This window comes from Micropterus dolomieu, linkage group LG03 (genome assembly GCF_021292245.1).
Source record: "Micropterus dolomieu isolate WLL.071019.BEF.003 ecotype Adirondacks linkage group LG03, ASM2129224v1, whole genome shotgun sequence".
Lineage (NCBI taxonomy): Eukaryota > Metazoa > Chordata > Actinopteri > Centrarchiformes > Centrarchidae > Micropterus > Micropterus dolomieu.
Window position 1 is genome coordinate 16,304,722 of NC_060152.1, and position 15,226 is coordinate 16,319,947.

A 15,226-nucleotide genomic window follows, 5' to 3' on the forward strand; every position below is an offset into this window, starting at 1 on the left:
CCTTACCTGGTGAGATCTATTAACTCTTGCCAGTAGGTTCGGAGGCTGTTGAAGTAGAGTGTCTGAGCCTCCCTGCTGAAATAGTCGTTGGGGTGCTTGTGCCACTGCAGGATGGGACTGAGGGCTCTGCCGGCCTCCACCGCTGCCTCGAGCTCACACAGTGTGTCGTGGGGCAGCAGAGACACTGCTATGTAGTAAAACAACCTTTCACTCAGTGCCTGGCAGAGAGGAGGAGAGTTGGAAAGCATTCCCAGGAGAAAGTAATATCAACAGGATAGAGATACTGAATCATTAGTAGGTTAATACAGAACATCTATTTATATTAAAAGTGATCATATATTAACTACAAAGATATTTTCTTTACATTTTTCATTAGAGACCTACTTGCTGTTTATACTCTTTATAACATGACAAAACTCGTTATATGGTAGATTATGTTTACAAACTTTATGTATTGATGCTTCAGGCTCTTCTGAACATGTTTGATGTATTGTAATGTATGTAAATGTATTGTTTGCAGACTAATTGCACATAATTAACCCCAAAAAACAGTAACTGACACTGAAAGAAACATCCTTTTTCCTCTATTCATTTGTTAATTTGAGAGAACCTGCATCCAAGTATGTGAGTAAATAAGACTAAAATTCAACATTAAAGAGGTGGTATTATGCTCATTTTCAGGTGGACTTTGGACTTTTTCCACTTTGCAAACCAGTACATGCACAAAAAAGACATAATACCACCTCTTTAAATTATCATGATGAGCAGCATATGATCAGCTTTACCTGTGCACAGGCACAGCCAGCGTGGCCATCAAACACACCCAGCAACATTCCTCGTGTCTGCAGGCATGTGGCTGCACTTCGGCGGTCTTCTATAGGAGCGTTGGCTGGCAGCTGGTTACTCTCAAAACCCATCACTGATGACACATTTTTCCCATCAAACTCTGGCACCTAGAACCACAACATATAAACATGCAAAGATGAAAACTTTAAATGCAGAGATGAAGAAAAGTGTTTTCTGCATGCATGAATGACCCCACAAACCTTGAAGCTGTACTCGTTGGCTTTTAGAATAGAGTTGACCTGCGGGGGAGAGAGGATGTAGCTGCGGAGCACTGAGGTTGTCTGGTAACTTCTTGAGTGCTGGGGGCTCTGAGAGGGCCGTCTTGAGGCAGGTCGGTGAGTGATGGGCCCTAACCGGGACTGGTGTTGCTGGCATGGTAACAGACTGGAGGCCAAGACCTTGGTGCGGGGCAAACCCCTGAGCAGCTGAGATGTCACAGGCATGGCTGAACATGCACTGCAGGCACATACACAAAGAGCCTACAAACCTGTTCAAGAGGCACATGTACAGAGCTCAGAGGGACAGCAGTCAGAAAGCAACCACTTGACTTTTAACAAAACACATTCACATACAGAGAACAGAATGTTCTTTCTAGGCACCAGTAAGCAAACAATGTCCAAACATTAAGAGATTATGTGATAAGAGTTTATACATTTGGACAGGTAGGCAGTGCGTGGTCCAAATCACCCACTACAGGTAAGGATTTGGTGGCGAAGTAACCGAACGTCACAAACTCGCCAGTAATATTTACTTTAAACCATAAGATTAATTAGATGAATATGTATTTACTGCCAAATATACTTTTTAAAATCTCCCCAATGTTCACATATTTTCCCTGTGAGCAATTCAGATCGTTTAAACAGGTTGTTGATTAACTGGCTGTTGTACTGGAGAACTTTGCAGACACCTAAACTTCTGGAAAGTGTAACAAATGTTCAACTTTATTTTCATTGTGGCGCTGTTGAGTTGTATTGCATTATGCTGACAGGTGTTTCCGTTATTTTGTCCAACCTATTTATATCAATGAGGGTAGGCTAACTAGAAAACACCTCTCTGTATAATGCAATACAGTTATATCACAGACTATATCCTTCATAGGGATATTATATATTATGTAGTATTATGCAAGAATACGACATCGGCTAACTTTTGTTACTGAAGTTTCAGGACGTTTCAAGTCTCAAGAAAGTGCGTATTAGGAGAAAGCACCAGCAGAGCATGCACCGGCTTGAGTTGCAACTGTTCTCAAACCACACATCTAGCTGGGCTGCACGCCCTGCTAAAAATAGTTTTGGAAAGAAGCTCAGCCCTGACATTTAGCAGTTGAGAAATGTTCGGCCGTGACCTACTGAACTGGAACCTGCCTGCGTGTCTCCATTTAATCTGTCCTCGTTGCATAATTTAAGTGTATCTCAGAGTAAAGTCTCCTTTTAGTCAGTCTTCTTCTGGGGAAAGATGCAGCAGCACGGACAGTGACAGCTCAGGTGAAAATCTACGCTGCTCAAACGTGTTAAGTGAAAATGTCCTTGTTAAAGTCTGATTCTGCTGTGTTGGAGTAGGATGGGCGGCCAAAAATTCTCCCAAACGCAAACTGTGTATGAGTGAGACAGACCATATAGGGGCCGCCCCAAATCAGCTCTGAGGTCTGCAAGAAAGTTGCCATGTTTGTTGACATCACTAGCCTTACCTAGCTAGCAGTAAAGCAAGTCTACAAAACAGTAAGCTAACCTCGGAACAGTTAGCGGGCCTTGGGTCTCAAAGCCGAGTAAGGCTACCAAATGGTACCACGATATGATATTAACATGTAAAGGTTAACGTTAGCTCTCCAGTGGATAGGCAGAGCTAAACAATTTCATGCTAATGGTTATAGCGGGTGGATGGTGGCGTTTGGGTTACACCCACCAACTATTGTCAAACTGGATAATGTCTGCTCACATGAGACGAGACCAGCTGAAAAAAAAAACACTACGCTTAACCGTCATAGGGTGTGAATAAGCAAAATTCAGACTCACCTTAATTGGTGGATGTGTAGAAGTTACTGAAGTTCATAGCCGAACACCGACCCCTCTAGTCTGTACCATCTCATTTAACGACGCTGCCTCTAGAGCGCCTCACCACAGACTGAACGCTGATTGGTCGTGATCTGACGGCCGCGATGACGTCACGCCAACCCCACACGCGTTGTTGCTTTTCCCACCAGCTCTACGACAACTCTGCCGCTGATTGGCTAGTACCCGTTGCCTGCCCGTTGGTTAGGGTTGTCCATCAAATGAGACTTGTCGAAAAGCGCATCCCACACGCACGAAAAAGGGACTTTTAAAATCAGGTTAATTTTAATGTGACAGCCTCTTGCTGTAATCTGCAGCAAGGAAGGGCATCTTATTTACTATCATTAATATCTTATTATCACATTTTGTTAAATAATTTGTAGTCCTATTATTTCCCATTCAAGAGCAAGATGGTTTTGAAAACAGCTAACAATAGTAATCAAATAAAACTAATTACTTTTCTAGCAGCACAAAAGTCTCGAGATACAAGAAACATTCCTAAATAATGATTAAGCTGTGCAAACAAATCACACAAAGGAATATGAGATATTTCTGTAAACCATAAAGAGTTAAATATTTGCAGAAACAAATAGCTAGTGGCAAGTGGTTTTAACATTTTGGTGCTTTAGACGCCGGCTTCCTTGGTATGTTCTGATTGAAAATTCAAAGCATGTCTTTCTGTTTCAAGAACACTTGACTCAATCTGAACTTTCCTATAAAAAAAATTAGTAACGGTTACTGCATAAAATAACTAATGGCCAATTCACAAAACATAAAAAACATGTAAAATCATATACAAATCCAATGCTTCCATAAAGCAGTGTTGTCCAGTGTTTTGCAACAATGTCCACAATGGCCTAACATACCTTGAAATGTTGAAGGTATAGGTATAGTACAATAATGGAAAAGCCTCTGGGAATTGACAAATTTACATAGTCTCACAGAATATGTTGTTATGCCTAAAGATTTTTCTTTATGTCATCATGTGAATTCCATGATTTTCATAATACAATTGTGCTTTATTAAAATTACCCCAAAACAAGGCTGTCTTCATATCAAAACATTTTAATCAATAAAAACACCAACATCTTTACAAAATTATGAAATTTACAACATGAAACAGCAGTAAAAATATAGTATATGTAAAGAAAAGCATAAAAAGTTGCACAAGCTGTGAACAGTAAACGTCTTTGAGAAAAATGCCACAAACAACACTGGCGCGACCAAATACTAAGCAGGGAACTTCATATCAGAAATCTCTTATCCACCAGAGTCTTGTTGACGAGGTTCCTTCTTCCTAGAGTGTTACGGATCAAGCGAAATATCTGTAATGAATGAGATGGTTTTCAATGCATGTCTTTTTTAGCACAGTGAAGGCAACATACTGGAACACACCAAATACTGACCATTTGCTGTACGTATGTAAGCACGGCTGCAAGCACAAAGCTCTGAGATCCAAGGTCGACGACACAGAAGAACAACGTGTCAAAGATCAGCAGTGTGGCCTCATTTCCATAAAACAGCACATCACTGAAGGAGTGGGCCTCGTCTGCAGCGAGAAACGCAAACTGACATTATATACACACACATAAAGAAACAGAAATGTACAACCAGTCTGGGCCCAGAGGTCATTACCATTGTAAAAGATGCTTTTTTCACTGGGTTCAAGGAACTCCATCCCTATGACCCTCTCAAACATCAGCTTGTCCTTCACTATATAGTCCATGTCAGGGTGGGCCTGAGGTGAAGAACACAACATGGGAGACAGAACAAGCTCGTCTGTACAAAATATTTAATCATAAATAGACATACAATAAAGTCAAATCAAACTCTGCTGGGTTCAGTGTGAGAGTTAATGTATGTGCATTTGTACTTACATGCTCTATTATGGATCCCAGGAAGTGGTTCATAGTTTGGTAGCCTCTGGTGTTCTGTTCAAACTGGTTCCCCGAGCATGCGTCCATCAGCCGTGATGGCCCACTCCTCTGGAGCAGAGGGGATGAGCAAACATTTGAAGTGAAAATGGGGAATCGTTTTTCTTTTTGATCTATGGTTTATAGCTCACTTAAGAAAAAAGCACACACCCTGCTGAGTGGCTCCCGTATCCTGTCATACTGCATCCGCAGACGATTGGTAAGAGACACCTGAAAGGTCTGGACCTCTGTGTTGGGAAGTAAACCTCTTTTACCACACAGGGACTCCTTGAAAAAAAAAATAAAACAAAAAACACAGAAAGGAAGACAGAAGGAGGATGTATATAATGTGAAATCAATAATGTCATAAATATGCTACAACACACAATTGTTGGAGTACATACACTTTCTCTCTTCAGATTGTTGTTCATTTCCTCCATATTTGTATCTGCATGCCCATGCACTGAACGCCCGTGGATGTAGTAGCCAAAACAACGGTGAGACAACAGCAGCACAGAAATCTATGCAGAAAGACGGACAAAATACACTCATGTAAAACATTCCAGACATCCAACCATCCATCCATCATCAATCGCTTATCCTGCGTACAGGGTCGCGGGGACATTCCAGACAGATAATCTGTTAAAATATAATATACACATTGCTACTTACATTACTGATGGAGCAGAGATCTACAAACTGACGGATTTTGTCCTCAACGAAATGCTCATAAAACACAGTGAAGAAAATCACCTGGAGGTATAAATGATTATCTTTTAAAAGGAGCTCTCCACATTCATACTGTATATTTCCCCTCATTTCCTAAGAAAGACAGGAAGAGGAGAAAGATCGAAGGGAAGTGAGGGAAGGAGGAGAGAAGAGTGAGTGGTGGCAGGTTTACCTGCAGAAGTCCGATGCAGAGCCACAGCGTGGCTGCCAGACCGTAGCGCAGGATCAGACTGTATGAAGGTGTGTACAACTGTGAGGAGCGCTCTAAAGTTGACCAGGGGTCCCTCAGGGCCAGGTTAGAGAAACCTAGCACCTGAACAGAACAGGGTGACATGTCAGCAACATGGAAAACAGACGTAACAAAAGCTGCAAAAAAGAGAGTGTACGTTTTGGTGTAAGATGTACTTCAAGAAAGAAGAGCACAGCCATGATCTGAAAAGTTGGGCTGATCTTGCGGGTGGTCTGGATCTCGTTCCATTCATTGGCCACAAAGTAGGTCCTCCAGATGCTGACCGGGGAGGGGTCGCTCTTGATCTCACCAGTTGCTGAAACAGTAGCAAATATGGTGAATGGAATAAGACAGCTGGGTAATTACTTTTTATGAAGGACTGTAAAGCTCAGAGTAAATATGTTTGTACCTTGCACTGTCCTGCTACCTTTGGTTCGTGGCCTCTCCCAGTCAATAAAGAATACATCAACTGTCACCTGAAGGATGAGCTTGTGGAGAAACTGGACAGCCTGGACACAAATATACAAAATATAGCTTTTCACTAATCCTAATAGAAGCAAAAATAATACTGCTCATTTTTACATCTGCTCAGTGGGTGTCTAACCTTGAGAGCGAAGGCACAGCCGATGTACATCACAAACTGCTCCTCCTGAGCAGGTAGTGGTAACAGCACTGATACAAACTGTTGGGCCTAAACACACACATACACAAATGAATCCCACAAAGCAGCCAATATTAATCCCTCCTAAATCTATACATTAAAAAAATGGTAAAGAAGTCAAAGGAGAAAAAAGACTTGCCTTTAACGTCTAAAGAGTCCAGAGAGGAAAGAAATGTTTAAAGCGAATGCAAAGACATGAAAAACACTTATGTTTGTAAAATAAATAGTTAAAAAAGGGTACAAGGGAAGAAAGACACAGAAAGGAGATATGTGTACAAACAATAAAGATCACTCAAGTATGAAAAACACCACATCCTATAAAAGAAAGTCCAAAAGGAATTAGACTAACCTTGTAAAAGATGAGCCAGTAAAGTCCAGTTCCCACAGTGACGGCAAAGAAAACATTGGCCAGATCTCCGGCATAAAACAACAAAAACTTCATCATAGTCTGAGGGAGAAGGAGGGAGGCACTGACATTACTTCCAAGCTTTACACCAACGGATGGATTTAAGTGGCCTTAATAATGACATGTTAAATACACGGCACCTCCACATCAATGAGCGGAGAGGCGATCCTCCTCTTCCAGCTGACTGTCTTCAGCAGAGAGTAGAGCACGGCCACACCACCCATCACACCCAGAGCAGTCTATGCACACATAAAAATATCAGAGCCACAGGTGATACTCTATCACTGTGTCCTGTGACATAAACACTGAAAAGCTTCGGTCAGACACAAGAACTTTTTTTTCATATTAGAACATTAACAATAAACGCTTGATTCATTCATAAATGTCTACTCACGTCTGTCTTTATGCGAGCTTCATTCTGATCCATCTCATACTCCACAGCAAACGTTGTCTAGACACAGATTCATGAGATTAATGCATAAGCATGTCTGTATGGGATTGTATTGCTATCTTTGTGAGGACCCATTTCAGATTTTAAACAATCGTAGTGAGGACATTTGTGCATAATGATGACATTTGGCCGATCCTCACTACTTCAAAGGACTGTTTGAAGGTTAAGACATGGCTTTAAGTTTGGGATTAGAACTAGGTTAGGCTAAGGTAGGCGTTTAGTTGTGATGATTAAGGTTAAGGTTAGGTGCTAAGAAATGCATTATGTCATTGAGGGTGAGGCAGACAAACGTGTGTGTGTATACGCTACTCACAGATACAGTTTGTGTATTGACATCCGTGATGGGAACATCTTTGTAGGTCACAGTCATTAGAGGGGGAAATACCTGTCCTTGCTGAGTTCGTGGAACTAGCTGAAACCTAAACACAAACACATACTGTTACAGTTAAAAAAGCAAGCTTTCACTCTCTTTTTCTTTTTATCATGGGGTTGTGCACATTGGGAGCCCACCTTATTTTGACACTGCTAGCAACACGGATGACTTTAGGCAAGGCACTCATGCTTTTCTCTCTTCCACTCAGGGCGTCGACAAGAAACATACGTCTAGACAGGTACCAGTTATTCACGCTCTCTGTACAAAGACAAAATATATTAAAGCAATGCACACACACACACACACACACACACGCACGCACGCACTCTCTAAAAAAATTTAACTCCACCTTGGTTGATGAACCGTCCATTGTATTGCTGGTTATAGACTAGTGTAGGCAGGGGGAGAAGTTTTCTGTTCTCTACTCCACCGAGATCCATAAACACATCATAGAACAACGGCTCGGGATGGGCATCCATCAGCTCTGCTACTGAGAGATCACACTACACAAACACAAACAAACAGCTTATAATACAGCTGGGCATTGCAAGAGAGTTTGTGCACTGTCTCTGAGTGAAATGAAAGAAGAAATACTCACACTTTGTTGGTAAGTGGTTCCAAAGCTGAAGGCTGCCGCCTGTTTGGTGGTTGTTTCGGGACAAAGCTAAAAAAGAGGAAGAGAAGAAGACATGTTATGCAGACTACTTACCAGTCTTTGATATGTTTATACTTTAGTCACATGAAAATGTACTTCATTTGGTCAATAGTAACAACTTTTGTGTTGTTAACATGCAAAAGAGTGGTGGGCAACAATGATTTGGATTTGGGCCTACCACCAACCTATCTGCGTAAACCGAGTGCTCTTGTGTATTCAGACTAAATATCCAATTTAATCATCAGTCATTTAACATCTTACCTGGAGATTACCTCCTCCCACTTGTTCCCATCTGAGGAACTCTCCTCTGACATTATAGACAGCAGCAAGCAGCTTAATGTCAGTGTTCTGTCAGATAAACAGAATATGTCAATTAGAAGATTTCTTTTAGAGTCCTTTCTTTGTTATGTTTGTTCATTGTGATAACTGGAAGATGATTAAGGTTTGTCACTTACCTTGTTTCTTCCTCTGAAACTGAACCCAATGGGTACAGGATCAGTCTGAAGCACTCGACTGGCCAGTCCTGGCTCGTCCCCGTAGTAAAGCCATGGCAGATTAACTCTCCTGAAGACAAAATCAACAAAGTGCTTACTGTCCACTCTGGGTGAAATCAAATTACAGTATAGGGGAATGAAATCTGCAAAGAGAGCCCAATCTAAACATATATGCCATGGTGTTGTTCATTACCAGTAGGAAATGTCTTGAGTTGAGCTTAAAGCAGCTCTAGATCTGAAGACGGTGTTAAAGAGTCCACAGGCATCGGTGGACACGCCGCTGAAGGAGTGCATGTTCATCACACACATGTTCCCGAGAGCCTGGCACGCTGTCAGGTTGGAGAAGACCTGTAACCACAAAACTTGTTTATGCACAGCAGCTGAAACACACACAAAATGTTAAAGAAAAAAACACCTCTCTTAATACTCTGGCACAACTGTCATTATACAAGGTAAATGTATTGTCATCTTATAACAGGGTTGTTTTCTCACTGCATAGCACATTACATCTGTTATTTCAACAAGAAGAATACTGGTTTTGTGAGCTTACATTACATGTGCACATTTTGGCATCAATTACAGTTAAAGTTTCAATGGCTATATTGAATGTCTATGAAAAAGCTATCACAGTAACAGCTAGGACAAATGAAACAGCTACAACACAACATCCTAAAATATCCTCTTGTGTCCTAATGACCACATCACTTGTAACAGCATGTGGCTGTGACCAGAACCAGTGCTGCCTTCCTAAGATGGCAGAAAAATATAATTTATCAACAAAAAAAAAGAGAGACAATTACAAGGCAGGCTGCTGATGAGGAGTACAGGTTTTTCACGAACCATTCAGACTGGACACTGAACTTCTGCAAGGGGAACACAACAGAAAACACAAATCAGAATACAAAAAAATAAACACATATAAAGTGAGCAGGTGAGAGAGGAGGAGGAGACTCACCAACTGAGCATAACTGACACTGGGATTCACATTGGTGGGGAGGCTGTCTGGAAGGAAACACAATCCCCCTGCCTGGGAAAATAACATCACATACCAACCACTGATGATCCATATATTCTTTGAGTCTGTTACTGAATGGTGTGTGTATGATGTTTCCAGATGAAGGTATGAGGGTAGAGGGTCAGCGGAACTCACCAGGACATTAGGTGGGTTACACACACAGGAGGTGTTAATGAAGGAGACCTGACATCTCTCACACCTGAAAGACAATTTTCCATCTCTTATATACTGTACAAAAAAACATCAAGCTTCCTTCACACTCATGACAGCACTATAAGAGCGACGCTAATGGCACGTTTCTCCAAAGCAAGTTTGTCAGAACAAACAAAACGCAGGATAAGTGGTTGGCGATGGATGGATGTCACAGAAGGAATAATATCTGTCCTTGCAATGATGAGGGCACGGGCCAGTGCTTATGGGAGACACAGAGGGAGGAGGACAGGGAAGATACACTGCCACAGAGATGGACACATAACAAGAGACCAATTACCTGCTACAGGAATTAAAAAAAAAAGTTCTTTAGCTCTCATATTCTCTCAACAGCTTTCGGGTACAGTAACACATTTCACAGGACAGCGAGAGTTTATTTGCTTTTTAGTTTTATCCATTATATGATTATTTTATTTTATGTTGAGAGTATGAAATATTGGTATTCCAATACGGTTCATATGCAGATCATATAATTTCTAAAAGGTACAACCTCAGATGCCTTGAGTGTGAAATAACTGAATAAATCCGTGTTTCCGCTGTATGGTACTGATACCTACCGGTCTCCACTGATGTTTGGTACAGACAAAGCAGGGGCATTTCCATTACAGGTTTCACATCTGGCCTCATCCAAAAGATTTCCAATGACATCTCTCTCCACTGGAAAAAAAAACATCAAATATTCAGCCATTCATATGTAAAATACAAATATCAAGCAAGCACATTAAACATTAAACAACATTAAAGACTGTTTGTTAAATGCACTCATGCAGTTCATAAATTAGTGTCATTGGTGACTCACCCAGGACATTGCCTGGTGGGCACTGGCACTGGCCCTCATCAGTGAGACTGCCTGGACAGCGAATACACCCAAACCCATCTTTAGTTACTGCCTGTAAGGAAAGATAAGATATACCTTTATTAATTCCCTGTTGGGGAAATTCAGGTTGACAAAGCAGTACAGAGGAATGTAAAAGAACAGATACAATCACACACACAAGTACAATCAGTAACGGTAACATTCTACGTACATGTATAAATATATATACACACTTTACACAATCAATATACAATTAACAGTCTACGTAGATGTTTAAATATTTGCACACTATATATAAACTATATTCAATCAATAGATATGGTTCATATAAGTCAAGTATGATCACGAATCAAGAATAGAGTCAACTTTTTCTTTTTTCTTTTATTTTTTACAAGTTTTACAAATGGTGTTAGAAATTGTGTAGGGAGTGTGAGGTGCATTATCTACAGCATAAAGTAAGGTGAACAGAAAATAAAGACATTCAAGGTAAACTGCACATACAGGCTTGTCAGTGGGACATTGTTGACAAGTAATGGACGCCTTATCAGTGGTGAGAGTTTGGTAGCCAGTTTTGCAAATGCAGCTCAATCCTGCAAGAAGAAAGAAACCAGTGCAGAGTTAGAGTGAACAAGAGATGTTCTGATGCTCTGATATTAGTTTATTAACAAATCTCAGCTGCATCTTCTTCGTAGTAATTGTGATAAAAACCCATAAATGTGATGGAAACCCATTTACACATAATCAGGTTATGATTAAGGCTAATCATTCTTGGTATCAATTCATGATAATCAAACTCCTCTTATTATACCATAATCAAGTTCTGAAAACTAGTTGTTATAATTCATTGCAAAAGTAGGCACTGATTAATCCAAGGTCACATGTTATTAAAAGCAGAGTGAACAGGAAATCACCAGAACCCCCTGTCGTGAAATTTGCCTTTTTACTGCTCTACTTCCCTTTTCTCTAGTCTAATCCATTTGCGTCGAAGACAGGCCGTCTATAGTAATGTATCAATTATACTTTGACTCCCCAGAATGATGTGAAGACGTAGAAGTGAGAGAAATTGGGTTGGCCTCAGCCTTATTTAAGGATTTTCTGGGAGTTACCTGAAGAAGAAGAGGAATCTTTCTTCACAACTTACCAGATTTGGGAGCATCATTATTGATCTGGATTTGTTCTCACTCCAGCTCTCCACTTGCAGGTCGGTTTGTTTGAATAGCTCAAAAAATATTTCCTGCCCTCTCTAATTTATTATTTTATTTTACTGTACATTTTACCTTCTGATAAGTAATTATTGATTTGTTGCTTCAGAAAAAAAACAAGTCTCTAGTAGTAGTAGTAAACTGTAGTATTAACCCCTCAGGGGTGTAAGACAAATAGAGTGTAGCTTATCAAAATGCAGTTTTATTGACTTAATAAGCAATAATCATTAGTTCTGTTATCTTGGGGAGCAGTTGCCAACACATGTGTCTGCTATCTACTTTTACATGATTTGATGTTGCTTTTGCCTGCCTTTCAACGGATTTATAGCTTAATGTTGGAGAACTAGCAAGAGACAGGCAGAATTTGAAAGTATCTGCAACTGTAAACATCCTATCCCCTCCCTTCAAAGACACTCCCCCTGAGTGCATGAAGGTAGGCGGCTAGGCGGAATGAAATCATTTGCTTTAATCTCAATAGCAAAGATATAAACTGTAGTGATGGAAGCATCTAGAGGCGAGTGGTGGATCTGTCTCATAGACTGACTGAATGATAGAAGTGCTTTAAGGACACCAAGCACCAATCAACAAGAATCTGTATTGGTGTCTAATTCACTGTCACAGACCTCTTTCAGAAAAACATTCCCTGATAAAAAAATACAGTAAATTCAAGTCCTGTCTAATTTAGTTTAGGAGGACTATTGTCTACGGCTGGGTGATATTTCAATGTTATCACTGACTTTCAGCTATATCATATATATATATATATATATATATATATGAAGGTATCATGTTGTTTATGTTGTTCAAATTGATGATTGTGGACAAGTTATACTTAAAAAGTGAAACATTTGTTATTGCTTGTTCCACCGTCTCAATTATGAGGATTTGCGGGTTTTCTTTGGCTTAACTTTTGTAATAGTAATATATTTGGGTTTTGGGTCTTTGGTCAGACGCACAAACAAAGACCCAAAAGAAAATAATCAGTAGTTTGTGTTTTAAACATATAAAAGATACATATCGATATGGATTAATAACATCACAACATAGCGTTAATATATAATATTAAGTGACTGATTTCAGCCACTTTGCCCCAAACTACTGTTGTCTATGGTTGCAGGTACTGACGTTACTTCATTTTAATCCAAACAGGACACTGTTTGCACTGTCTGTGTTCAGGGTGGATTTTTCTCATGTTGCCTAATGTTGTTGGTCCTGAACTGATTTTGAAAGTACCATAGCCATTTGCACCAAGCTGTTAGCTCACCAGTTCATTGCGGTTTATTTGCGTCGTGCGTGGCTGACCACCTCACAGTTAAAGGTAATCTGTTTTAAAGTAAGACTAAGTACATGTTTTGTAACTTAACGTCAACAAGTCAGTTCTTTGTATGATGGTAACTTCACAGACCTGTTGTGCTCCGTCGCTGATTTGGACCGCACCTCACACAGGAGAGACTCGAGATATCAAAAAATTCGTCCACACTACAGTCTGTAGGAGCCTTAAAGGAGATGATAAACTGCTGGCAATTAAGTACATCTAAGCATATTAAAAGAAATAATGTTAGCGGCCCTTTGTACGTGTTAACAGCAAATGGTAGCGTCCCCGTCGCCATGGTAAACAACGGTCTTCCTTTTTACCCACAATCCTATTCACCCTGCGTGATGACGTTTAATCAAATTTATGTTTGCGTCCTATGTTTGCGTCACTCAAAACAAAAATGAACATTGTTGGTTAAATGTCCGACAGCTGTATTGTAATTTTATTATAACTATTGCAATTAAATTGAACTTTAAAGCAAGAAAAAAGAGATATTTGTAACTTTCTGTTTAACTGGAAATAATCACATTTATTTTGAAAAGGCCTAAATCTTTATCTATGTCATCATTAGCTGCAGCTCAAACTTATGATAAATTAAGTCAAATTGATATCTTTATTAAGTCCAAATTCATCTCATAACTCTGACTTTGTCCTTAGTAGGCCTACCTCTGAATTCTGACTTAGTTCGCTATGGATGACATGATATAATGACATAATTTGCAATTGTGTCGACTGCAAGCAAGACATAATAATATATGGCCTGATAAGTGTTTGATAAAATACATAACTTTTTGTTTCTGCAAGTATATTCACATATAATTACAAAACGATACAGTTCATCTTAGTGAAATAGAAAATATAATCTTTGTTGAGGTTGGTAAATAATAATATCAATAATAATAATAGTAACTAAAAAGAACATTTTTGGAAGAAGAACATTTTTAAGCTGGGTTGACTGTAAAAAAATGTGTAATTAATGAGCTTACTTTCTTTTGGCTTATCTTCAGATTTTCAGTAAGTTTCCACAGTGTGTGTGTGAGTCATAGGGGACTTTTGGCAGGAAATGTAAGCGACAGCCTTGCAGCTGTATCTTGTTCACTTCCTTGTGAAGAAGAAAAAATAACATGATTACATAAGGGAGAGAGAACGACATCACTAATGAGTTCAAGTAAGTAAGATTTAAACATGTGAACATTCAGATAATATTAGATAGAGCTTGATTTACAATATAAGGAAAATAAGTTTGAGTTACTGGGGGCCAGAAGAAGAAGCTGTAAAGAGAAAAGACACAGAACACAGACACAGAACTGAGTTGGAGCTATTCTCTACATAAAACGTAGTCCTTTTCTAGTTGAGGATTGAGGTCAGTGTTTGGCTCATGGATCCAGACCATGTTGGCTGAAGAATATTAATTTATTTTTGCACTGATTTTCTTGTGTCTGATCTTAAGGTTGCAGACTGATAACTGCATGTTTGTGGAGGGAAAAAGCATTTTTCTGATTGGATCTGGAAAGATCTGTGTGATGGTTTTTAATCCAATAGCATAATGGACAAAATAGTTCAATGAAATGTATGAAAATAAAGATATCATTGCTGTCACAAATGGAAGATGTCTGTAGGCTATTAATCCAGTGCTGATCATTGCAGGGATCATTAAATGCTGTGTAACTTAAATTTCTCTTAAATTCATCCTCAGGGTGACACCATGCAAAATAATTTATTTCTGTATATCATTTTATAAATTTTGTTTATAGCGTTTGCTTTTGTGAGTAGTATAAAGGTAACTACAAACTTCATCTAATTTATAACCCTGTTACAAAATGATAAATAAATGAACCCTGTATTGTCCCGACTGTAGCCCG

The 15,226-nt window shown here is 39.6% G+C and overlaps 2 protein-coding genes across 2 annotated transcripts in view; both read right to left on the reverse strand.

Annotated features, from left to right (window-relative positions):
• Positions 1-2,984, reverse strand: part of LOC123968539 (pyruvate dehydrogenase [acetyl-transferring]-phosphatase 1, mitochondrial-like) — a 6,632-nt gene extending 3,648 nt beyond the window's left edge. The window contains exons 1-4 of the mRNA XM_046045373.1: positions 2,859-2,984; positions 1,047-1,333; positions 786-953; positions 7-218 (exon numbers count right to left, since the gene is read on the reverse strand). Coding sequence (XP_045901329.1) covers positions 7-218; positions 786-953; positions 1,047-1,289 — 623 coding nt within the window. The 5' untranslated portion in view covers positions 1,290-1,333; positions 2,859-2,984. The remainder of the gene's footprint in view (positions 1-6; positions 219-785; positions 954-1,046; positions 1,334-2,858) is intronic.
• A 959-nt stretch (positions 2,985-3,943) lies between these two features.
• tmem67 (transmembrane protein 67) lies at positions 3,944-13,671 on the reverse strand. Its single transcript, XM_046044939.1, has 28 exons — positions 13,455-13,671; positions 11,349-11,437; positions 10,830-10,920; positions 10,588-10,687; positions 9,956-10,019; positions 9,761-9,832; positions 9,606-9,668; positions 8,999-9,153; positions 8,767-8,875; positions 8,573-8,659; positions 8,255-8,320; positions 8,006-8,159; positions 7,794-7,914; positions 7,597-7,702; positions 7,227-7,283; positions 6,973-7,071; positions 6,776-6,874; positions 6,370-6,456; positions 6,175-6,274; positions 5,942-6,081; positions 5,709-5,849; positions 5,480-5,560; positions 5,212-5,328; positions 4,979-5,095; positions 4,772-4,879; positions 4,530-4,632; positions 4,301-4,443; positions 3,944-4,219 (listed from the first exon to the last, which is right to left on the reverse strand). Exons 1-28 carry the CDS (start codon positions 13,657-13,659, stop codon positions 4,139-4,141), a joined length of 2,955 nt encoding a protein of 984 aa, XP_045900895.1. The 5' UTR covers positions 13,660-13,671; the 3' UTR covers positions 3,944-4,138.
• Positions 13,672-15,226: the final 1,555 nt, after the last annotated feature.